Raw genomic sequence first — 25,290 nt, 5'->3', positions numbered from 1 at the left:
GCTTATCGTCCTCAAGAGATACCTCGAAGAGAACCTAAAGAAGGGGTTCATTCGAGCGAGCCGTTCTAGCGCTAGCAGTCCCGTTATGTTCGTTAAGAAGCCCGGCGGTAGTCTACGCTTCTACGTAGACTACCGAGGCTTGAACGCTATTATAAAGAAGAACCGCTACCTAATACCGTTAATTTAGGAGACGCTCGAGCGCCTCTCTAAGGCCAAGTACTTTACTAAGCTCGATATTATCGCTACGTTTAACAAGTTACGAATGGTAGAAGGACACGAGTATCTTATAGCCTTCCGTACTCGCTACGGGCTATTCGAGTCGCTCGTTATGCCCTTCGGCGTTTGTAACGGGCCTAGTACCTTTTAGAACTTCATTAACGACATCCTTTAGGAGTTCCTCGATCAGTTCTACACTACCTACATCGACGACATCCTAGTCTATAGCGAGACCAAGGAGGAGCACCGCGAGCACGTCTATAAGGTCCTTTAGAAGCTCGTAGACGCCGGCTTGTAGCTCGACATCGACAAGTACGAGTTTAAGAAGACCGAAGTCAAGTTCCTTAGTTTGATTATTACCGCAGACGGCATCAAGACGGACCAAGAGAAGATCGACGCTATCGTCGAATAGGATGCTCCTACGAACGTCAAAAAGGTCTAGGGTTTCCTAGGCTTTACCAACTTCTACCGCCGCTTCATCTACGCATTTTCGGGCGTAGTACGCCCTTTAACGAAGCTCACGCGTAAGGGTGAGAAGTTCGCCTAGACCGACGAATGCTAGGAGGCTTTTGACTTGCTTAAAGCGAAGTTTGTTAAGAATTCGCTTCTACAGCACTTCGATTTCGAACTGGAGACCCGTGTAGAGACCGACGTATCCGACGGCGTAGTGGGCGGTGTCCTGCTACAACGCCGCTCGCCTGAATCCCCCTGGTTACCTGTCGCCTTCCTCTCTAAGAAGATGACCGCTACGGAGTATAACTACGAGATCTACGACAAGGAGCTTCTCGCTATCGTCAAAGCTTTCGAAGAGTAGCGCCCCGAGCTCGAAGGCTCTGCTATGCCCGTCTAAGTAAGCTCCGACTATAAGAACCTCGTCTACTCTATAAAGAGCAAGCTGCTTAATCGTCGCTAGGCCCGCTAGAGCGAGTTCCTCTCCCGGGTCAACTTTGTGATCTCGTACACGCCCGGTAAGGCCAACTCGATAGCCGACGCCCTTACCCGCCGCCCTAGTAACTCTCTAGTTGATCGAAGAGGGGGCCGGCAAATCGCAGAGCAACAAGTTATCAAAGAGCACAACCTCTCTTCCGAGCTTCGAGAGTACCTATCGAACGGCTAGCCTACGCTCGCCGCTTCCTTTACTACTCTCGTGCTCGCTCCTACCTACCTTGACGAGAGTGACGATAAATCCGAGCCTAAAGAATACGCCTCGGACGCTAAGGACTTGAACGACGATAAAGAGGGCTTAGTAACGACCGACGGCTTATCCGAATTAGACTTTAAGGGGTTTAATAATGAGGAGCAGCCCGAAGGCATTATAGCACGAGTACGAACAGCGTACGATGCCGACATAGACGCCTAAGAGTTAGTTCAGGCCCTTGAATCTGGCGCGAGGACATTCCCGGGCTTCTCGCTGTCCGAGTACGAGCTCTAGGAAGGTGTCGTCTACTTCCGTAAGAAGCTTTACGTACCGCAGCCCGAAGGCTCTAATATCCGAGCTGAGATTCTTTAAATCATCCACGACTCCGCCTCTAGGGGTCACCTAGGCGTAGCTAAGACCCACAAGCTCCTCGCTAGGTATTACTAGTGGCCGTATTCCTAGAAGGACGTCCGCCGCTACGCGCTGAACTGCGCTACTTGCCGAAGAGCTAAAGCTAACCGCTACCGTCCCTACGGTCTCTTGTACCCTCTCCCGGCTCCTGATCGTCCGTAGAAGCACATCACTATAGACTTTATCACCGATCTTCCTCACGGTAAGACCTTTAGCGGCGTGAAAGCAAAGGCCCTTCTAGTGATCGTGGACCGTTACTCTAAGGACCGGTATATAATCCCGTACTAGAGCATGACCGTAAAGGAGACTGCTCGCTTATTCTACGAATTCGTCTGGCGCTTTCAAGGCCTCCCGGATAGCATCACCTCTGACAGAGGCACCTAGTTCATCTCGCACTTCTGGAAGCGTCTGTGTGCTATCCTAGGCATCAAGCATAACCTCTCGACCAGTTTTTAGCTACAGACCGACGGCTAGACCGAAATTACGAACGCTATCCTCGAGTAGGTCCTTCGTTGCTTCGTCGACTACTACTAGAAGGATTGGCCTTAGTATATCCCTACGGTGGAGTTCGCTACTCGTAACTAGGACTCGGAGACTACTAGCTACTCTCCCTTCTATACTACGAGAGGTTGCTACCCTCGTATAGGTATAGAACTAGAAGAGCCTCTCCCGCCTACTAAAGACGTAAACGAGTAAGTAGTAGACGAGTTCGCTACTATACTCTTATAGATCTATAAAGAAGTTCACGACGAGATAGTGTACGCACAAGCAATCTACGAGGATCAAGCCAATCGTCGTCGCCAGCTAGCTCCCGACTACCAAGTAGGCGATATGGTCTACCTCAACTCTAAGAACATCAAGACGGACCGCCCCTCTAAGAAGCTGAACTAGAAGAACCTAGGTCCTTTTAAGATCACCGAGCGTATTAGTTCACACGCCTACCGTCTAGCTCTTCCTACGAACATAAAGATCCACGACGTCTTCCATCCCGTACGCCTTCGGCCGTCGGCTGAGGACCTATTCCCGAACCAAAACCAAGACATGCCAGGTCCTCCCGATAAAGTAGAAGTCGACGAGCCTGTTAACCTACCTTCTAACGACTATACCGTCCGCAAGATCCGGGGAATCCGCGCAGAGCCCAACGACGTTGAAGGACTACCGCCGATCAAGTATGAAGTCGAATAGCAAGGTTGCCCTAAGTAGGATACCTCATAGGAACCTATCCAACATATCATCTTTAATCGTCAAGCAATCGAAGAATACCACGCCCGCGCAGACGGCCCAGAAGTCAACATCGGTAGGCTCTTCAAATCTGAGCTCTTCGACGGGGCTTACCAATGGTGTATCGACCATGACATCAGGCCTAGGCCTGGTACTGAAGCTGAACATCCTCGATATATAGAACTACTACGGCTTCGTAGGAACTCAGCTTTGTTCGGGGGGGCCCCTGTCATGGTCTCCCCACAGAGTGTACAGAAGTTGGGGACAGAAGAGCCTCAGAGTGCTCAGAAGTCGTCAAGAAGTGACAGTCCAGCTTGGTGTGTGAGCGCCAAGAATCACATGCCCCGCAACATTCACTACGGGACCCAGCCCTCCAAGTTCACCCCTCTACCAAACCTTGACAGATTCACTTCGGCTCGTAACTGTGTGACTCACGGCACTCCCGCGAGCACCCGCGACTGCGCTGGACCCTGGAAGAAGCACGTGGAAGACTCGGAACGTAGGGCAGGTTGGAATAAGGTTTTGAGCAAAGCTGCTGAGCGCGGCTTCGCACGGGTTAGCCCTGTTGATGCGGGGACACGCACTCGCGAGGGTCGCGTATAAATATCTGGCCTTCCCCAGGCCTCTCTTGCTTTCTTCGTCTTTCGTTTTGTGTAGCAATCATACCATACCCTTTTGCATCTGCACTTCGCACCTGCATTCTCGTTTTCACCCTTGCATCTCACAGGCCAGGCTCTCGCCCTGACACTGACCACTTACAGGCTCTGCGCAGGATTAGTTCTAACTAATCAAAAGTGTCGCTATATGCATCGCTAAGCTAGGCCCTGCTTCTAAGAAATAATACGGGCGCAATCTGCATTTACCTCACTCGTACGCACGCACACGCTAGATATATGCAACAGGCAACGCAATTGGTATCCGAATGCATGTAATTATCGCTCGGCAGCCCCTACACTTAGCCGCCTGTCGTGGCCCTACGCAAGCTCCGGGACGACGGCGACTTCGTTTCGGGTGCCTTCGCTCAATAAATTTGCGGATCTGATTATTAATCCGCCTTACCAAGGTCTTTCGAGCTTGGCAGTTCGTCCACTCTGCCGGGATTCGACTGGCTATCATTGCATCTCCGCTCTCTTCAGCCTGACTTTGCGACAGCCCGAGAGTTCTTACCGGACGAACAACCGAGCAGATCAGTAGGCTATTCTGCGGAAAACAGCAAAGGGATCAGTGTCATCCATCTGTACAACCAACTTGGCATTACGCTTGTTCTATATACCTAGCTACCCGGGCTTCTGCCCTGAAACGGCAAAATCTAGATTGTCCTCCCATTCATTTCCATCACAATTGCCGGCTGAACACAGCACCGCACCAAACACATGAGGCTCTTTTGAGGCCTTTTTGCTCCCGGAGACGGCGAACATAGTTCTCAATGTTCGAAAAGGGACGACGGTGGCAATTGTGTTGATAGCACCGAGGCTTTTCTTTGGTGGGCAATGTGGGATTCTGGTTCTCGTGAGATCTCGGATACGGAGCATGCTGTTGCCCAGACCCCATTGAGCTCTCATTAGCGCACTGTACTGAGCCTTGTGCTAACGACGCTGGATATTGCTGTGACAGCTTGAGATTTGCTTTATGTCTGACTGTGGAATGCTCCCGCACTGCTCGCTCCAGAAGCAGGGATCAAGGCCAGGCTGCTGTGGCAGCTGCCAGAAGGGAGGCATCGTGCTGAGAAGATGATTGCCGCTCGACTGGGGTTGGGAGCGAACGACAGTCCGACTTTCGAGTTGCATCGTGTTTGACAATGTTGAATCTGGGCACACAAGCTACTTCATAAGATGATGACTTTCCGAGAACGCGTCCGAGGCACATACGACGATTGCTGCGACCTGGGCATAGGAATGGTTAGCAACCTTACTCCTGGCTCATGCAAACGATATACCAGTGCGACATCTATCCCTTGCGTAATCTTGACGCTCCAGACGGGCGGCGAAGTTTTGAATGAGCTGAGAATATTGGACTTCATGTTGGTACACTGTATAGTCGCGGCAACTGTCGAGGTGGCCAGTTCAATGATGTCCAGAGTTCCGCTCCAGAGATCTCGAGCCTTGATTGTGTACGATGGTTCCGAAGATCCTTTGGGCCCGAACGTGACGTCGCTGATATGCGGTCTCACCCAGCTGTATCGTATTGACAAGAGGATCATGTTGTCGTCGGATGTGCTTTTCAGGATCCAACCACTTCCCTTCGAGAGAACATTGCGCTCAAGTTTGAAAACTGGATCTCCTGAAGAATCTGAGACCAATCGAAACTTCCCAGCGGTCTTTGTGTCAACCATGAACATCAAGGTCCCATCCTTCTGGTCGCTGATGGAAAAGCCACGGTCGGTTTTCTTGAGCCAACTCCATTCTTTTTGTGTCACCGTCAAGATGGTCGGTTCGCTGCAGATAGATTCCTCTCGAAGGACTTGGTCGCTCATGGTGTTGTCGAAGCAATGTTTAGAAGAATCGACATAAAAATGTTCACAATCACACTGCGCCTCAACGCTCGGGAAAAGATTAGGCGATCTCCACATGCTATCATTCGCGTCGTGGAGGTGAATCCTGATCACAGCTTAAAGTCTTGGCCTCTGCGGAGCCTAGCTGGCATGCTCCCTCCGAAGGTCCATACAGTCTTTTCCCACGTCCGATCGATACCCACCGAAATCTTGTTACAACCAACAGGACGCCAAGACAGCCTGCAAACCACTACCGGCCGTGTTTTAAGTCCTTGGACTCGTACTACCGTACCCGCCTCGTGGTCTGTGATTGAGGTCAGCAAAAGTTGCTAAGTAGTGTTCCTGCCTGGTCTTGCGCGTACGACGTCCTACTGATCCAAGCACTGGTATGCCCTCGATTGTCACGAACCAATAGCTCTGGATCCTCTCTTCCTCACGCGTGAGCTCGATGTCGAAGTTTCGCACGAAGGAAGCAACGCATTTGTACATCTCTAACAGTGCCAGGTTCTTGCCTAGACAACTGCGACTGCCTTTTCCAAACTGCAGGGATCAGCTTTGTGCCAAGACTCTACTCGATACCACTGTGAAAGAACCTACAGTCATGACACACGCATCCAACATCTGGGACTCTTTCTCCAGCCACCTCGCTGGTCTCCATGAATCAGCGTCCGGGCCAAAAGCATCACAAAAACGGTTGACTGCTGCTGCACTCATGCTGATGTTGACGCCTGCCGGAATAACATAAGACCCGATCGTGGTACTTGCGGCAGGACACACACGAGGTAGCTGGTATACGATGGCGGGATGCAACCGCAGAGTCTCCTTGATGACCGCCGAGAGCAATGGCAACTTCGATAGCTCCACGTACAGGATTGCTTGATCCGTGCCCAGATTAAGTTGGCGATGCTCATCATCGACTTCTTGCTGTACTCGACGGTAATCGTCTGGGCTCTCGATCAGGTACTTCAATGTGGCCATGAGGGAAGTCGCAGTGGTATCTGCGCCGGCTCCTAAGACATTGCCAATCTCGGAAGCCACTTTTTCATCACTGGCTGCGTCACCATTGGCGTCTAATATGGCCAAGAAATACTGCAGGAAGTCCGGCTTCTCTCCGCTGTCTTGGTGCGTACGGCACCGTTCTGCTATAGCGCCATCAATCCAGACGCTGATAGCCTCAAAATCTATTCCAAGCTTGGTCATGAGCCACAAGAACTAATAATTTGCGAACCATCTGCTTTGACCTGGCAGATATCCAACGTTGGCATTGAGCCAAAATCCTTGCTGGTTAGACTTGACTATTTTATCAACATCTCACCTCGTTGCAGAAAGCCGGTGGTGTGACCCAATGCCAGTGTGCTAACGACTTCGTAGGCGAAGAACATCGTCCAGTCTTTTAATCTGATCATCTCGGATCTGCTAGCACGAGAATGGAGTTGGTGAATGCTCAGTTCGAGAACATTGTCGATAAGGTTCTCCATAGCTAGTAGCGAGCTCATCGAGTACAGCTTGGTCACACGCTTCCTGAGGAATTGGTGGACTGTCTGATCTTGAGTCGCGAAGACACTCTCTGTGCTTCCTACCACACGACATATGAGTTCATATTGCTGGTATCGGATACAGATGTATGATACCTGCATAGCGCCATGTATCGTACCAGGAGGACTGCCCGTGTCAGCTCCATACCTCAACACGGGTTTAGAAATGTTACCTTTCGATAAGAAGCATACTTTCTGTGAAGACGATAGTGAAACGTGCTCTACGAGCATTCCAGCATCGATGTCCTGGATGACATCGGGTGCAACCAGGAATATTGCGATGCTCGGTCGATCCGACCCCTTTGGCAGGATGAGCTCTGCGACCAAGGGAGAGGGCTTTGACAGACCACTCAACGTGACTGCCTCAATCTCGCCAAGCTCTAGTCGAAGCTTGACCTGCAGAGGGTCTGTCCGTCCGGGAACTTCCAGTGTGCCATCAATTGCAATCCTGCCCAAATCCCCAGATCGGAAGAATCGAGTCGGGTGTTTTCGTGTGATACCCATCGCTGTGTACCACTCAGGGCTTTTCAGGAATGCTCTAAGCGAGGCGGCATCGTTGTTCAGGTAACATGAAGCTAAAGCATAGCCCTCGACTACAACTTCGCCGAGCCATCCTGGCGGCACTAAACGGTCATAGTTGAGTGCGTCCCCGACCCAGTATTGATGGGCTGCTCCGGCGCCCACTGATTGATGCGCCACCGCAGTGTTGCACGGGAAGCAAGTAGCCACAGTATTGGTCTCGGTCGATCCGTATCCGTTATTGTTGTCATGAAGAGCAGTCCACTTCCGAGCGGTATGAGCAGGAAGTGGCTCAGAGCCCATGAGCAACGTCTGCCTTGGCTCGAACTTGGTCGGATCTTGTATTGCTGCGGACGAAGAAGATATTATGAGTATGTTGCTCTGAAAATGCCTTACGCCGGCGGACAGATCCTTGACGCGGTCTTCTTGTTTTGGAATACACAGAGAGCCTCCTCTCAACAGCGTAAACAGTAGTTCTGGAATAGCACCTGCGAATATCAAGGGACAGTTCTGTAGCGTCCGACTGTTCTCAGAATACTTGAGGATCTGTGCTTGGTGCATTGCACCACTGCAGAAAGCGAGGTGGGTGTGAACAACAGCTTTGGGCTCGCCAGTCGAGCCCGATGTAAGAATCTACAGCCACGATGTCAGCACGTTCGACCAGACCACGAATATAGGTCTTGCTTACAATGTAAGCAGTGCTGTTTGTATCAATCAAGCGAGGAGGAGCCGGGCCTAGCTCGCTCTTCGTCGAGGAGCTCTTCCAAGACTAGAATTTTGCTGTCTAGTCCCGACAGCTGGGGTATAAACCTCTCTCGAGCGAGCACGAAAGATGCTTGCACCTGCCTCGTCAGCCTTTGAAGACGAGCGGCTGGATGGGTGGGATCGATGAAGACCCAGGCTGCTCCAGTCTTCCAGGCAGCCAAGAGTGAGACCACAGCCCATTTCGAGAACTCGAAGGCTAGCGGTAGGATTGTAACAGGTTGAATGCCCTTCTCGACCAGCACTTCTGCAAGCCGAGTAGATTCATCATCCAGCTCGGAGTACGGGAAGCTCCCGTCCCAGGCTTCGATAGCCACTGCCGTGCACTTTGCTGGAATAGTGATATAGCATCCGTCGGGTTTGGCTTTGGCAGGTCGTGCACGGCATGTTGGACAAGCCAATCCTTATCCCCCGGACGTACACACTCAATCTGTGCCAACTTCGCTTCAAAGGGAGCATTCAACAGTTGAGTGTATATGGTTCAGAGTTTGGTCGAACGTCGACGCATAGCTTTCGTAATGGCCTACTTTGATCTCCCAGTGGTCTTCGCAGTATGCAATGGCGATGCTATCTCCATCATCGGCATTTCCGCTGCGATCCGTGATTGTGTTGCTGTCTGCTTGGCGCCATCGGTCAATATCTTGCAAGCAGCCTTCGACTTCAGAATCATCGTGCAGGTCCAGGTTGAGCCTAACGTTCTCAGGCTGTGATACGCCACGGATTTGTACCGACAACAATACCTCGCTGCTCATGCGTTGTCGGCTCTGGAGTATTGCACATGACAGCACAATCCTGCTAATCGTTCCAGGTGCTTCAGACGTTGAGGAATGGACTCCATGAACTCTGGCGATATGAGGCATATTGTAACACAACAAAGCTGACGAGGATTTTCGAGAGAACCATCACCACCGTAGAAGATACCCAGGATTTTGGGTTCTACCCGATGCGTGGTAGCTCTTGCCTCGAATGCAGCCAACAACAGTTAGGTTTGCAAGCTCCGTTTACATCACAGCGGCGAAGGTCAGATCTGCACCCATAGGCCTTTGTAGTCATGCACTTTCCTGATGCAGCAATTGTCTGGAGTACAGTCAGTCGTGCAGCTTTCAGCGCTGCGTTGGTCATTCATTAGCTGCCCGTCGTGAGCGCTGTTAGAACTAATCGATCGACTGTGCTACTGAACGACCACGGCCTGACACGCCATAGCAATGGAAGTTCGAATTTCGTTCTGATCAGCTGTCGAAGCGTGCTTATATTCCCGTACACCAAGGGGTCATGCTCCTTCCAAGAGCTGGAGGACGATCCAATAGCACAGATTCCTTCTGGAGAAGTCACATCTGGTCGCAGCCGCATCTGGAGGGAGTCGCGTGATACGTTTCGTCGACAAGAACGCGAGCTGGCATCATGATATGCCTGAGGGTCGGCTGCACGTCCTGAATGCGCTCACGCCTTGTCCTTGGCTTCGGACGATCAGGCTGGATGGTGCCAGCAGGAGGTCGGTGGGCTCATTGCCCGCATTGCGCAACATTTGAACATGGTCGGACGTTTACCAGATGGCCATGACGTGAGAGATGAGTACGTTCATGCCACATCGAAAGCGAAATATGATGTTGGCATAATCTGCGAGTGGCTGAGGTCCGTGCTTGACAAAGGAGGAGGTGGCTGATGGGTCCGAGGTCATCCTTGCTCCCTCTCTACCTCTTTCTCTCCTTCCCGCCCGCGAGCTACACAACAACAACATCGACCAGATCATCCCACTCAGCACTCAAACATCTTGAGCGTGCTGACGTTTATGCGACTCCATCTCTTTCCCGTCATGATGCAGCTCAGGAACTGCATAGGCCAGTACACGTGGTACAGGTAGAACCACGGCAAGGGATCTCGCACATCGAACGTCCCATCTCGCCACAGCAGGAGATGCATCACGACCTCGCGCACGGCCTTGGCGAAGTCCTCTACTGATGACTGGAGTAACAGCAGACGCATCAAAGGCTGCAAGAGACGCGTCACGAGGTCGTGTCCCACCCAATAGTACTTGTCCTGATGCGCAGGAGTCACAACCATCGATGTTTTCGTTTTCGATCCGTCGGCGTTGTCGTCAAGCAGACTGAGATATCCGTCGACCATCCCAGGAGTCCCGTTGAATAATGCGACGGCGGTATGTGCTCGTGGGTTGCACTCGATGGGATACAGGACGAGCCGTAAGGGGTCGGTCGGCGATGTGTCTTCTACGAGGAAGTCGAACGAACAGTGCCCCGTGAATCCAGGTCCGCCCTTCTCAGCGTAATCTTCGGTGAACTTCAGCATCGCTCTACTCAGAGCTGAATCTGGTGCCAAAGCTTCGTAATGCATGAGCAGCTCCGCCGACGGACACGCAACGAAGACCTTCACCTTGCCTTTGATAATCACAGCATGGGTGCAATACTCGCTGCCTCGCACGAACTGCTGCAGTATCCAGGCCGACTTGTCCGATATTTTCAGCTTATCAAGGTGCCTGGATGTCTCTTCCCTGGTCTTCAATGGAAGCAAGGTCATGTCACCTCTGGCAGAGTCGTCCATGCCAATTGGCTTCATGATGAACTTGCGTCCTGGAGTGGCTTGTTCCAGAGCTTCATCGACAGCCGCCCTGCTGGTGACGGTGTGCGTCTCTGGCACTGTCAGACCAAGCTCGCTGGTGTGATCGATGAACGTGTGTTTCTCATGCAGCGTCTGGGTCGTGGCCACGTCGAACTGCACAGCTTGGCAGTCTGTGCGATTCTCAATAACCTCTTTCGCCTCACCATCCTCGACTGCGGACGCGACTCCGGAACAGCTGACCCAAAGGTCAACCTCCTCTCTCAAGATTACATCAAGCAATCCTTGGATGTATGGCATAGATCCTCGACCAGCATCCGGTTTCTGCAGACGGTGGAATGCAGCGAGCGAATTCGACACCCTCCCAGGCACAAGAGCTCCATTTGGTTCAAAGTCAGCTCCAATGACTTTGTGCCCAGCTCTGCTGAACGCTCTTGCAAGGACAAGGCCTTTGGTCATGCCAATGCCCGTGACGAGAATGGTCTTGCGGGCTTCAACATTGCGAGCTCCTCTAAACCCATCTTTGGTACTCCAGAAGGAACGCACCGAATAGCTGAGGAACAGCACAAAGAAATCAAGCGGCAGGAAGAAAAGGCTCAAAGCGATGAGCGAAGCATTCTGGCAAGTGTGCGCCACAGCAGAAGAGTTGCCATTGAGCGGCATAACGAACGGCCGTGAGTGCAATGAGTGTGCAACAAGACCTTCGAGGCACAGCAACGCTGCGCAAGCGGAACGATCTGGCCTACGGAAGCTACACCGTGTCCCCACCCGATCGCGATGTCACAATGTTCTCATTTAGAGTTCTCACAAAATCCTTACTGGAACCACTCTGCGCATCACCGAAACGCGAGATGCATACGCTAGTTGCACGATAAGACGCGGGATGTGCAAGCTACTCATCAATGACGGCGTCACTGCAGGATCGCGTCCACTTCGAGTCCTTGCGACGCGGGGCGCCAGATTTTGGGTTCCGATGCTTTCCAGACATTCGGCTTGCAACGAGAGCGATACCTTTCTATCGGCTTCAGCAACAGAGACTACGGCAACGTACTGGAACAGACCATGGCCGAGACCAACTGAACACTTACCGCGAAGGAGTTGCACCATTCGCAGCCTCACAAGTAACCAAAGTGCGGTGGAAAGACAGCTTCGTCTATTGAGGAGTACATCACAAGTATTCATCATGCCTCCGTGCCTGTGCACATTGAGATACCTACAGCATCCTGCAGCCATGTCAGCGCAATATCTTGACCGCAAAGGCCTGGTACAAACCTTTTCTCCACTGGGCTCGAAGCTGTGCACCAGTTTGCTATCATAGATGAGGTTGGAATTGCCAACTTCTGCCTCGCTCGTCGCTGTCTCGCTAGCCTTCCTCTTTTCAGCAACCGAGCTGCTCATGTACTCCCAATACTCGGGATGTCCTGGGTAGATGCAGTTGTCGGCAGCGACAACACAGCCTTCGGTGACCAATCCAAGCTTTTCAGCGAGCTTGATGTCCCTTTCGAACTGGGTATGGTCAATGAAGAGAAAATCGATCTTCTTCAGCTTCTCCTCTCGATGCATTCGCTCAAGCGACGCACCACTGTCTCCAACGACAACCTTGACGATGTCGCTCAAGCCCGCCAGCTCGACCAGCGAGCCTATGACTGCTCCAAATTCTGGATTATGCTCGAGAGTGTAGTATCGTTGGCCGCCTGCGGATCGAAAAGCTGCGCCGAACAGGATAGAAGAATACCCAACGTATCCCCCGAGCTCGACCAGCGTCTTCGGTTTGACTTCCGCAATCAGATCGGTCACGATTTTGCCCTTGTCTTCACCAACGTTCATCAGATACTTCTTTGTTCGGGCGTACTGATCGATCGTTGCTACCACTTTGGCAGGCGAGTTCCGGATCTCATCTATGTTCGGCCGGTTGTATACGAAGTGCAAGAGCTCGACCTCACGACCATCGTTGAACTAATGCTGTCAACGTGCTGCTTCCTCATCATTTGCACCTACAGGGGTATTCATACATAGGTTCCATCGCCCTTCTTCTGATACCCTTTGGAAGCATCGAACACTGGCGTCGAAGAAAACGACATGGCTTTCTGCGATGTGCTACTGCGTGCTTTCACACAACGAGCATGACTGGCACTCAACAATGAACGAAGCCCACGATGAGGTGCTCTCACAAGCTGAAGCATGGTACGGCAGCATTACTGCTGGCAGCTGTTTACAAACGCAAACAGTCCAGTTGCCGATCCCTCAAAAATGTAAAATGAGGGGCAGACGCACTATCGCCTAAAGCGTACAGTCAACAACATCATCAGCATGGAAGATGTTCTTCTGCACCAATCGCTGTTTCGCATCTCCTTACAAGTTACAGCAAGTTTTGTATACATTGGCAGTCCACATTTCGAACCAGGAAGCAAGATCTTGCGTATCCTGGTTCGGCGTGCGGGATCTAGACCGGTGCCATTGGCGATCAAGCGGCTCTGTGGAGACAGCTCCGTCAAGTTCTCGTCGTGCGAAAGCCGCAAGATGTAGGATGATGCGTACATGATGCGAGCCAATGCGCTCCACTGCAGCACACCTGCAGGGAACAGTGGGATCTTGATCATGTCCGCCGATCAGCACTTGTTTGCGATGTTGTGTAACGCCATTGTCCAATCCATCAACAGATGTCGCTATCAAACACACCGCTATCGGTGGAAGACGACTCCAAATTACTCCGAAAGTGTCCCACCAGCAACGCCAGAGCTCGCCTCGACGTCCAAGCTGCAAGGCGTCTGATCCGGAATCTGTCAAACTCAATCTGGTCAGGAATGCACTAAGATCTTGCATACGGCTGCCAGTACGCGACAACGTGGGATTGGCATGTCAGGAACTAGTCCGACTCGATTGGCTGTAGCTGTCATGTCCACTCAACGCACTTACCGTGCCTTGCACTACATCACGACTACGCTCCATCTTGAATTGCGTGCACATGCTAAGACCCTTTACGGACAGCGCGTTGCCATTGACTGGTCTCTTCTCCAGACACCCTGGTAAGCTCCAGGCACTACGAGCTGCAGCACTGAAGCTTCATCACAAACGAGACCACAGACATGGCGCAGCTCTCACGGAAACAGAAATTTATCCCTTACAACGCTGCAGACTAGCTTGCCGGTCAACAGAGGCTGTTCCAGCTTCTGAATGCTGGAAAGATCCACTCCGAGGTCGCTAGTATCGTATCGTAATGCTTGCCTCATCCAGAGCATCGGGAAGTACAAGACACTGACATTCCCCAAGGTGTAAGCACGTTTTTCTCCCACTCAACTTGCACACTTTCCTCCTAACCCACTTCAACCCCATCTTTCTTTGCTATTCAACATGTCAGACATGAAGGCAACCGTGGCCGAGACGGCCCAAGGCTTCCATGTGGAGGGCTACGAGAAGATCGAATACGACTTTACCTTCATTGACTCAGTCTTCGATGTCAACAAGGCCAACCTCGCAGACTGCTACAAGCGATGGGGAAGATGTCTTGCCGTCATGGACATGAATATCTTCAACGTCTACGGCGAGCAGATCCAGAACTACTTTGATCACCACAACATTTCCCTGGATGTCCACAAGACCATGATCGGCGAGAAGGCCAAGAGCATTGACACCTTCCTGAGCATTGTAGACTCCATGACCAAATTTGGAATCTACAGAAAGGAGCCTGTTCTAGTCATTGGCGGTGGACTTGTTACTGATGTTGCTGGGTAAAATTTCACACGCCAAAGCCCTCAAGGCACTCTGGCTCATGTCCCCTACCTGGCGTCTGGCGCCTTTCAAGCACTTTACTAATTCATCCCAGTTTTGCTTGTGCGGCTTACCGACGAAACACCAACTTCATCCGTATCCCAACCACCGTCATCGGCCTGATTGATGCATCTGTCTCGATCAAGGTGGCTGTCAACTATGGCAACTACAAGAACCGCCTGGGCGCATACCACGCTCCAATCCACACATTCCTCGACTTCACTTTCCTCCGAACTCTCCCAACCGCACAGATCAGGAACGGTTTCGCGGAGTTGATCAAGATATCTTCATGCGCTCACCTTCCCACATTTGACCTTCTGGACAAGTACGCTGAGGAGATCGTCCGCACTGGCTTCGGCCGCACAGATGATGCATCCGCTGAGGTCACCAAGGCCGCAGACACGATCAACAGAGCCGGCATCCATGAGATGTTGAAGCTCGAGACACCAAACCTCCACGAGATCGGCCTGGATCGTGTTATTGCATATGGCCACACCTGGTCCCCACTTCACGAGTTGGTACCAGAGGTGCCACTCCGTCACGGCCACGCCATCTCCATTGATATGGCATACTCTGCAACACTTGCCAACATCCGCGGCAAGCTGCCAGACGAGGACCACAAGCGCCTGCTCAACCTCTTCTCCCGGGTTGGTCTTTCCATGGACCACAAGGACTTCAACGAGGAGATTCTCGACAAGGCTACCCAAGCAATCCTGAAGACCCGCGATGGTAAGCTCCGAGCTGCTATCCCAAGCCCGCTTGGCAAGTGCGTGTTCTTGAACGATGTTACACAAGAGGAAATGAACGAGGCGCTTCGCAAGCACAAGGATATCATGAAGAGCTATCCCCGCAATGGCGAGGGTCTTGAGGCTTTCGTGGACAGTAGTGATACTGGATACACTCTTAACGGCGCCGAAGTGGAGTCGAATGGTGTGAGCAATGGTCTCAAGAGACTGAATGTGCTCAACGACGATACACAGGCCAACGGCAACGGGCACGCAAACGGACACGCCAATGATAATGGAGTGCAGACGAACGGAACCAAGGCAGCGACGAAGCATGCCTCAGGGTGAGTCCGATAACACATCGACCTTGATTCGGTAGAGTACTGACATTCTGCAGGCCAGAGGGTGTTGACGGGACACAGTCGAAGGGACAGACCAACGGCATGAACGGCCACATCGTCAATGGTCAGAGCAACGGCGTGTACTAAGCAGCAAATGGCATGGATTGGGCTTGTAAGGATTTTGAGGAAAAAGTCTTGGTCTTCCCTATGTCGTAGATACAGCTCTCCGTTATACCAACCTGCTACAGTAGCAGCTTTTTCGCGACTGTTCAACTCTTCCAATCTCTCAATCCGATCCTCTCTCGCTCCTCGTAATGCTCGTTGTTCGAAGCATAATCCATGACATCATCACTTCCCAGCTCGTGTCTTAGATGACGTTCAGCACGCGTCCATCATTTTGACCTCAACATTCCACCTTTTCGTGCATGTGAACGCTCCGAGAACGGGACGCCGGTGCGTGATGCCGAGCTGAGTCGCACCTACTGCATAGATGGGTACCACTTCTTCTACCAAATTATCGACATGCTATCTGCGTCTTCACAACCCAGGCCTGGACCATGGAAACCAATTACTTCGTCTGCACTCTCGGCCAGGCAGCGGTCCTGAAGGAGCGTGATGCGTCTTGTCGAAATCATTCCAAGAACATCCCACACTTCCTCGAGACCCAAGCAAAAGACTATCCTGATCTCCCGGCGGTGGGATTCTACGCCCCTTCCACAACTGACCCGTGGAGAAGTCACGTCCTGACTTTCCAGGATGTTTACAATGGCTCTTGCGTCGTTGCAGAGACCATTACTGAGCGGGTCAAGATTGAGGATAGGCAAACGGTGGCATTACTTTGTCCCAGCTCTTCGGGATTCCTGTTTACATGGTTGGCGTTGATGAGGTTGGGGCATCCTGTACTATTGATTGCGCCGCAATGCTCACCCGGGGCGGTGGCGGAGTTGTGTAAGCAGTGCGAGGTTGAACATATCTTCCGCGATGAGATGTATGAAGAATTGGCGAGGGGCGCAGCCGATGTGTCGGAGGGATTGAGGTTGCAGCCTCTGCCGTTTTACGAGGGTGTAGGGCCTTTTGAGGTGGTTAAGCATACACGGAAAAGAGACAGGATCGTGGACGGTATGAGCGAACATGATGTGGCGTATCTTCATCATACTTCCGGGACTTCGACTGGCATACCAAAGCCCATTCCTCAGACGCATCGAGTCGGAGCTGGAGTCTATGCTAGGTTCGATGGAACGCAAAGTGCTACTTTCACGACTACGCCATTGTATCACGGTGGGATTGCGGATCTGTTCAGAGCCTGGACGAGTAATGCTATGATCTGGCTTTTCCCTGGGAAGGAGCTGCCGATCACTGCGATGAATGTGGTGAAGTGCTTGGAGGCTGCTGAGGAGAGTCGAGCACCGCCAGTGAAGTACTTTTCGTCGGTGCCGTATGTATTGCAGATGACGGCGAGTGATGACAGGGGGTTGGCCGAGTTGCAGGAGATGGATGTTGTGGGAGTTGGCGGTGCCGCTTTGCCGGCTGAGGTTGGCGATGAGCTGGTGAGAAAAGACGTCAATCTCGTCTCGCGATTTGGGAGTGCGGAGTGTGGCTTTCTGATGTCTTCACATCGAGAATACGAGAAGGATAAGGAGTGGCAGTATCTCCGTCCGGGTGAAGCAGTCAAGCAGTTGAAGTTCGAGGAACGGGATGCTGGTCTTCATGAATTGGTCATTCTATCGGGATGGCCACATATGTCGAAGACGAATCGAGAAGATGGTTCTTTCGTGACAGCAGACCTTTTCAAGCTACATGAGAGCATTCCGAATGCCTGGAGATATCATTCGAGAGCAGATGCGCAACTGACATTGATTACTGGCAAGAAGTTTGACCCATCGCCACTGGAGGCCAGCATTGCAGCATCATCGGAGCTGCTTAACGATGTGTTGATCTTTGGCAATGGCAAGCCGTATCCTGGGGCACTGTTGTTCCGATCTGAAATTGGCAAGGACACATCAGACGATGATGTGACAGCGAGACTGGCACCTACAGTCGAAAAGCTCAATCAGGAGAGCCAAAGTCATGCCCGTATACCACGGAACATGCTCATTCCATTACCACATTCTTCTAGTGCTGTGGAGAAGAGCAGCAAAGGCACGATACTAAGGAACAAAGCTGAAGAGCGATTTGCTGAGATCATCGAAGGGGCGTACGAGAATGTATCGGTCTCGGAGGAAGACGTGCCTGACGAAAAAGTCGCAAGCACCATCCAAGACATCGTGAAAACAATCGTCAGTCCGGGTCTTGGAAGCAAGAAGGAACTCGGTCCCGAGACTGACCTATTTGCATATGGTGTGGATTCTGTCGCCTGTGTACAGATACGGCATGCCGTGTCGAAACTTTTCCCGGAAGACAGTCGCTCGCTACCACTTACAGTCGTGCAGGACTCGGGCACCATACAGAGACTGACCGATCTAGTGTTGAGAATACGGCATGGCGATACAGCACAGACAGACAGCGAAGATGATCAAACAAAGCTCATGAAAGATCTTGTCAATCAATACAGCCACATAGATGGCAGTATTGACATTTCCCAGCTACCACGAACACCACCTCGAAGTCCAGGTAACAAAGGCCTCACAGTTGTGCTCACCGGCCCGACAGGCTCGCTCGGCAGCCACGTTCTCAATCAACTTCTAGCCTCGTCTGTCGTTGCACACATTCACCTGCTGCTGCGAGGCGCCACCGAACATGCAGCAAGAGAACGAGTGCGCAGAGCGATGTCTTCGCGCAAGCTCGAAGTCCCAGCAGACATTGACAGCAAGACGAGTGTACATACTTGCACACTCTCAGAACCGCAACTGGGCCTATCGAAAGAGGCCTATGCTAGGTTAGCGAGAGACGTGGATGTCATCTACCATCTGGCTTGGGCGGTCGACTTCACTTTGTCACTACGTGGCTTCAAGCAGCATTTCGCCGGCCTACAGGCACTGTTGGATCTGTCGCTCGCACACTCGAAGGCTGGTGGTTCAGAGGGACGCCCAGCCCAGCTCGTCTTCTGCTCAAGTACAGCATCCATGGCATCGTTTCCTGAGCATAACAAGGGCCACCCTATACCTGAGCGAATTTTGGACGATCCTGCCGTTTCTGGTGCTATAGGCTACTCCAGGTCGAAGTGGGTAGCAGAGAACATCTGCCTTCGTGCTGCGAGATCTCATCCGGAGCTCGAAGGCAATATGAGCGTCATACGAGTGGGACAGCTGAGCGGTGATGCCGTTCATGGCATCTGGAATGCCAGTGAAGCATATCCGCTCATGCTGAGTAGTACCAATGTCACAAATTGTCTTCCAGACCTCCCCGGAGAGAGCGTTGCTTGGCTACCGGTGGATCTGGCTGCGAGGACATTTTTGGACCTGCTAGATGCCAAGAGTCAGGCGACGCGAAGGAACTCACAATCGCCAGCCGTCAATGTGTATCATGTGCTCAGCTCGGACACATCATCTACAACTTGGCAAATGCTGCTATCGTGGCTGCAAGGAGACATGAACTTCGACATCGTGTCAGCCGGAGAATGGTTGGGGAGACTTGAAAGGCTACAGGTCTCACAGAACGATGGCGAGAGGAGACATCCTAGTCTCAAGCTCTTGGACTTCTGGCAGAAGGCATATAGCACACCTACTGAGCCTCGCGGTAGTGAGAAGACTGTCGCGACATACGAGCACGATCGGACCAAAAGTGCTATGCCATCACTGGGAGACCTGACACCGGTGAATGAGAAATATGCTCGAAAGCTCGGAGCATGGGTCAGAGAAAATGTTTGATGCTTCAAAGGATCTGCGACCTACTAGAACGTGATGTGGCAAAATTTTGCCCTGGCCTTGTTTAAAGCAAGCTTGGAGCACTTCCAGAAGATGCGCCGTGAAGAGTTATAACACGACTACACTGCAGCATACTCTCACGTGGACCTCACTGTCATCAACGATGGAAGATCTCCTCCCTCGATTGCAAAATCTTCCTCGTCAAGGGCATACCTATACTGGGATCCATACGTCTGGATCCGCCAGGGTCCATCTTGGCGACAACTATTTCAACCTCAATGAGGACAAGAAATGCCAGAACCAGAGCCAGACCCATCAGTATCACATCGACACTCAATCGTGGCTTAATATTATGAGGCTCGAGTCGACATGCTCTTGGTTTCTCAGACACGAGAAGTATTTGGCCTGGAAGAGAGGCGAGATTGCTACTCTATGGTGCCCCGGCCTAGCAGGCGCTGGCAAGTCATTCATATGCTCTGCAGTTGTTGCGGATCTGCAATCATCTCTACAACAGCCAGGCGATGCGGTCCTCTTCTTGTACTTCGCTCGGAGCAACATCGAAAGCCAGGACCCGAGCACTGCTCTTGGCGAGTTGATACACCAATTGCTCTTGACCAAGCCAGAAGTACGTAGCTTGCTGGACAATAGCACGACATCTGTGCCCGAAGTTCGAAGAGCTTCGGCAGACTTGCTAGCAGGTCGTTTCCGCGTACTGCAACGTCAACAGCAGTTGTTGAAGTCTATCATCAGTCACTTCAATGACGTTTTGATCGTGATAGATGCCCTTGATGAATTCTCGGTCGACCGAGACTGTCAGCTAGCCTTGATTAAGTCTTTAATTGCTGTGCAGGCTGACATCGATGCCAGCAGGGTCAGCGAGCGTTCCGGATCTGCATGACTGGACGACCATCCGAGACTGCCATCATCTGGCCCGCTCTGCAAGCTGCGAGTGCTGTCACCATACAAGCAGATCCGGACGACATCACCGTCATGGCTATCACTTATCTCAGCTCAGAATCAAGTTTGTGGAACCTCTGCTGCCAGAGACGGCGCCTGCAGTCAGGATTTCAAGGACCTGAAGTGAACATGACCTCGCTCATCGTCAATCGAGTGATCAAAGAATCCCACGGAATTTTCAGGCTGGCCACTTTACAGCTTGTTTCGCTGAAGCACCATTGCGATGACATATTTGAGCTTCGGGCTCAACTTGATCACCTAAGAGGCACAGTCAATGGCTACTACGATGAAATATGGGACAGAATCATGCTCCTGAAAGCAAGAAAGAGACGCTTGGTACTGAACCTCCTTGCCTGGGTTACATTCTCAAAAGAGCCCTTGAGACATCGAGAATTGTCCGTTGGACTTGCCATAGAGCGAGCAGACTCTGGCGAATGTGTTGAAGTCGTATCCCCTCTGGAAGTCAAATCCTTAGTGGCGTTTACAGAAGGCCTGCTTACCATACAGACTTCTCAGCCACATGTGATAGGTCCGAGAGAACAAAAGCGTGTGCGAAGACTAATCGTAGCATTCGCTGCTCATTTGAAGGAGCCAAGAAACGATGGAAATGTTGGCAACAACGCCGCCGACGACGATAACGATGACGAAAGCACTGCATCGGACACTTCTTGCATGAGCACCGAGACGATAGCTCGTTGTATGGGTGGCGACAAAATGTCTTTCGCGCATGAGACGGCGCTAGTCTATCTTCGAAAAAGGCTTAACAACATAAGACATGACGCGCAGAGCACGATTCTGGCTACCTGCTTCAAATGTTCCACTCTGTCCGAAGGCAGGGAGACGCCGGAGGTTGCCCTAGACTATGACAAACTTAGCGCCGTGGCAATCAGGGAGAACATTCCTTCGCTCATGCAGCATGTCTCCGAACAGCGAAATGCGTTCGAGAAGTGGGCTTATCGTGCGTGGGCCAAGCATGTATTTGATCTGGATAGCCCAGAGGCCGCTTCGGGTCACCGCATCCCTCTTGTGTACCTCAAGAGGATTTTGTCGCAACACAAGAAAGACGAAGCACACATCATGCGAACATGCTTAGAAGACCACGACGCAAATGGACTCAAGTGGATCCTGCGACTGGGCGCTGATCCCAACAAAGTTTATGTGGACTATGGCGAGGGAATCAAGCCGACAATCCTAGAGCATGCGTTAGCGTTCTACAAGTCGAAGGCAGCGCTTCAGTTGTTACAACACCCAACCTCTCACCAAACCGGCAGGTCTCTCGATATCACGAGACTCATGCTATCCTCCAGGGCAGCCATGCCCAGTGACCAGATCGAGTCGAGTATCTTCCAGCTACTGCTGGAACGAGGCATACTGGACCCCAACTACCGCGATGAACAAGATGAGTACTTGCTTCTCGAATTCTTGTCGTACCACCAAAGGTTACGCACGAACCGGCGCGATGAGCTGAGTCTCCGAAATCTACAGCTTCTGTTAGAGCACCCTCTCACCGATGTCAACGTTCGCAGTCGGGATGACCAGACCATTTTACACTTCGCGTCTATGAATGACAACCCCACGCACGCTGTGGTTAGGGATACCATTTGTCGTTGTCGGCAAGATTTCGATGTCAACGCCCTGAATAAGTACGGCCTGACGCCACATATGGCTGCTGTTGCGGCGGGCGAAGATAAGATAGTAAGGCAATTGCTTGCTGCCAACAACGAGACTGGACATCAGAGCCCCCGAAGGTCCCAGTATACTCCAGCTTGCAGTAGAGCAGATCTGCGTGGACCCGACCCGTTCAAGGCAACACATTCTGGACATGCTGCTCTCGAGTGAACAAGTCGATGTCAACGACAACAATGCTCAAGTTCGGAGCGTGATCGAGCATGCGCTGTCTTTGAATCCCCAGTGTCTGCCTCTAGTGGTAAGCAGGTATACCGGTTTCGCATACTGGTGGGACATGTTTACATCCCTGCTCGCTACGGAAGGATTGCAGGTCAACACCCCCAGGAGTGGGTATACTGCATTGGATGTATCGGCGATTGGCCTCGCGCAGCTTCAGGCACTCGAAAGGCTTTTAGGCAAACATGGGATCATCTCTGCCACATATCAGAAATTCCTGGCTGAATCAGCGAAAGCAATCTCCTTCGATGACTTTGATCCGACGGTTGACATTCAGGAGCATATCAAACAGGTACGGGCATTCCTGCGGATGCGTCGACACATCCACACGCTACTTCTGGCAAATGGTGCCCACCACGGCGCCCAATTTCTTGCTTTACAGGGTCAACCCGAGTTGTTCGCTACTGCAATGTACTGGATGTCAGAACTTACATATGGCTATCGACAGAACGGGACAGGGCAAGATAGAGTCCGTGAGTGAGTAGCTCTTAGCATCAAGCGTTGAGTGTGCCGGATCTCCCAAGCGCTAATGTGGCAAACAGACGATATGACCGACGTCGATAATGACAGGCTTACCAGAGGGCCTGTATGGGGCTGGCTCTCAGAACGGAGACAATATGTGTCCGTTCAGTTTGTAGTAGAGCGGCTTCATGACCTTCAGCGAGTAACTGATCACAATACCTTTGTGTATTAAGAGCGTGCAGTCGATGATCTCTCCGTGTCCTCCACAATATACTTTAGCTTCATGACATGCTCGTTTCCAAAGGGGTGTATACGGGGTGTCTACTGCCTACAGTATGAGACACTGGGCATGGGTCAAGATCTAAGCCCGAGATCATCGCGTCAGCAACATTATCTTGAGTCGTGAGCCACAGATTGAGCTTTATGTATCCTGAAAGCCACGCACACCAGCCTACGATACATAACATGTTTGCCAGACCGGACGGATGTATTTTCACATCGAAACGCGACGCGTCGGAAAGCATCGCGTCTTGGCGCGAATCCCAGGCATTTTAATCCCGACATGACTCCTGCTACACCTCTGTCTTGCCCCTTTTCCGGTACCAACGTGTTCTGTTATATGAAGGCAATTCTTGGTCTTTTCTACGCATCTCCTGTCGTTTGGGTAATGGCGAAAAGAAGCAGGTTTCTCAAATTGAGACAATGACTAGTTCTTCGACCGAGCCAACGACATCTTTGAGCAAAGTCTATCGCCCCTGCCAGGGCTGCTGCTGTTATACCCTGCTCTCGCAATATTGAGCCTCAGCAGATGATGTCTTACAACACAGATCATCACTGACATGGCGGAGAATGCACCTCGCAGGTTCCATGATTATCTCGAAACCGATCTTGGTATATACTTGCCACGTCATCAGGACGATCGAAACCGCCCGGGAAGGCCTCTGGCTTGGTGGAAGGTGCAATGCCATATACGATTTCTCAGTGCGAATGGAAGTCTCGAGCGAATCCAGGCCCGACTACTGAGGCACAATCTACACGTAGAACGCGGTGTCCGCGTTCTCCGTCATCACCTAGAGGAAATTCACAGTTACGTGACCACCGAAGACGACATCGGTCCATTGCTAGGACCTGTTTTTCAGCCCACTCTGGAGCGCCCGGTGGTCTTCAAGGTGGTACCTGACTTACGGCATACCGTAATCCAAGCCTGCGAAGCTCGAGGGCTGCATCCTCTTGAGGTAACGAAGCCTGCGCAATGCATAGACTCGCGCTGCCTGCTTGTCGTTGGCAGGGATCACGACCAGGTGTCTGGTCTGGCACGATGGTTGGATCTACCCCAAAGATGACTTTGCTCGGCGTGAAGATGTCTCAATGCTCAGCCCTGACCTTTGCATTTCCCCATAGCGACCTGACAGACACCTGGCGGCTTCCGACGAAGGCGACACAATCGACCTCGAAGCTTGTGTCCAGGACCATCGAAGCTGTGGGCGACTCGCCGCAAACCGCCATCTGCGATTTATTGAGGCAGAAACTGGCACTCTGGCTAGCAGAGACGGACACAGGCGCAACACTGGAAGCGACCGATCTCCCTGCCACGATCCAGAAATATTTAGAGCCACAGGAAATGCCACTACGTCCCGACACATTGCACGGGCGGCTCTCGAACATTGTCCGCACCCAAGCCGGCCTAGATAAGTCAAGCAAAGACACGGTCGCAAACCTTTCCTAGCTCACCGCAGAAGTGAAGGAAGCCCTACGCCACCCAAGCCTGAAAGTGTTCTTATCAATTCTTTGGCCCGCTATCATTCGCATGAGCGACGACTTCGATGCGGATTATGGCGACTGGGTCGGCTCCCACCAATGCCGCTCACGCATGTTCGTCCGCTGGCGAGCAATGACCCAGCTAGGCGCCGTTCTGCGCGATGTCATCGCGCTTCGACCCACTTACCACGTCGGTGTGAAGACACAATTCTTCCAGTGGAAGGTGATCCGCGGGATTTAGGCACGCCAGTACGACATCGACCCACGAAAATGGCTCGCTGTTCTCTCAAGGATTGAAAGTAAGGACGGACTGGCCGAGAAGATGTCACAGCGACTTTACTCCTAGCGAGCTGCTAGAGGTTCGCATATCCGTGTATTGAACGTAACTCGACGCGCTAGACCTTCAACTACATTAATCGGGCCTCGCTACTCAGGCACGTGCTGGTACATTGAAGCAACGCCCTACACGTCGGGAATCGAAGCGCTCGGCGGCGATCAACTTTGTCACCAGCCCTCGAGGTCAAGAGCTTAGGCCTTGCTGAACTTCGCTCCCTTAGCATCCATGAAAAGATCGTAGCGAGTGTCGAGGTCGTAGAGGTTTTGCCCCGGCTCGATCTGGTCGACTGCCACGGGTGCCTGGACGATCTCTGTCGAAAGGTGGGACTACGCAGTCCCGGCCTGGGTTCTGCAGAGAACACGAACGCTAG

The 25,290-nt window shown here is 52.0% G+C and overlaps 7 protein-coding genes across 7 annotated transcripts; 3 read left to right on the top strand and 4 right to left on the bottom strand.

Annotated features, from left to right (window-relative positions):
* Positions 1-4,811: 4,811 nt before the first annotated feature.
* On the bottom strand, positions 4,812-5,459 carry CLAFUR5_12792 (uncharacterized protein; the record flags this gene model as incomplete). The annotated part of the gene is made up of 2 exons (XM_047911940.1): positions 4,812-4,862; positions 4,923-5,459. 2 exons carry the CDS (start codon positions 5,457-5,459, stop codon positions 4,812-4,814), a joined length of 588 nt encoding a protein of 195 aa, XP_047768109.1.
* Positions 5,460-5,780: 321 nt separating this feature from the next.
* Positions 5,781-8,092, bottom strand: CLAFUR5_12791 (Cytochrome P450 monooxygenase gsfF; the record flags this gene model as incomplete). Its single annotated transcript, XM_047911939.1, has 6 exons — position 5,781; positions 5,887-6,017; positions 6,075-6,658; positions 6,793-7,053; positions 7,109-7,139; positions 7,205-8,092. Coding segments are annotated over 6 exons (1,896 nt in total).
* Positions 8,093-10,048: 1,956 nt separating this feature from the next.
* Positions 10,049-11,527, bottom strand: CLAFUR5_12790 (uncharacterized protein; the record flags this gene model as incomplete). The annotated part of the gene is made up of 1 exon (XM_047911938.1): positions 10,049-11,527. The coding sequence occupies one exon, from the start codon at positions 11,525-11,527 to the stop codon at positions 10,049-10,051; it is 1,479 nt and encodes a 492-aa protein (XP_047768024.1).
* Positions 11,528-12,045: 518 nt separating this feature from the next.
* On the bottom strand, positions 12,046-12,945 carry CLAFUR5_12789 (putative catechol O-methyltransferase 2; the record flags this gene model as incomplete). The annotated part of the gene is made up of 3 exons (XM_047911937.1): positions 12,046-12,087; positions 12,137-12,820; positions 12,877-12,945. The coding sequence occupies 3 exons, from the start codon at positions 12,943-12,945 to the stop codon at positions 12,046-12,048; spliced, it is 795 nt and encodes a 264-aa protein (XP_047768424.1).
* A 1,270-nt stretch (positions 12,946-14,215) lies between these two features.
* CLAFUR5_12788 (Demethyl-4-deoxygadusol synthase) lies at positions 14,216-15,845 on the top strand (the record flags this gene model as incomplete). Its single annotated transcript, XM_047911936.1, has 3 exons — positions 14,216-14,592; positions 14,688-15,701; positions 15,755-15,845. 3 exons carry the CDS (start codon positions 14,216-14,218, stop codon positions 15,843-15,845), a joined length of 1,482 nt encoding a protein of 493 aa, XP_047768423.1.
* A 410-nt stretch (positions 15,846-16,255) lies between these two features.
* Positions 16,256-19,504, top strand: CLAFUR5_12787 (Adenylate-forming reductase Nps10; the record flags this gene model as incomplete). The annotated part of the gene is made up of 1 exon (XM_047911935.1): positions 16,256-19,504. The coding sequence occupies one exon, from the start codon at positions 16,256-16,258 to the stop codon at positions 19,502-19,504; it is 3,249 nt and encodes a 1,082-aa protein (XP_047768430.1).
* An 891-nt stretch (positions 19,505-20,395) lies between these two features.
* Positions 20,396-22,297, top strand: CLAFUR5_12786 (uncharacterized protein; the record flags this gene model as incomplete). The annotated part of the gene is made up of 1 exon (XM_047911934.1): positions 20,396-22,297. One exon carries the CDS (start codon positions 20,396-20,398, stop codon positions 22,295-22,297), a length of 1,902 nt encoding a protein of 633 aa, XP_047768429.1.
* Positions 22,298-25,290: the final 2,993 nt, after the last annotated feature.

This window comes from Fulvia fulva, chromosome 11 (genome assembly GCF_020509005.1).
Source record: "Fulvia fulva chromosome 11, complete sequence".
In the NCBI taxonomy this organism is placed as follows: Eukaryota; Fungi; Ascomycota; class Dothideomycetes; order Mycosphaerellales; family Mycosphaerellaceae; genus Fulvia; species Fulvia fulva.
Note: the sequence above shows the minus strand (reverse complement) of the source record. Positions and strands in the feature narration are given on the sequence as shown.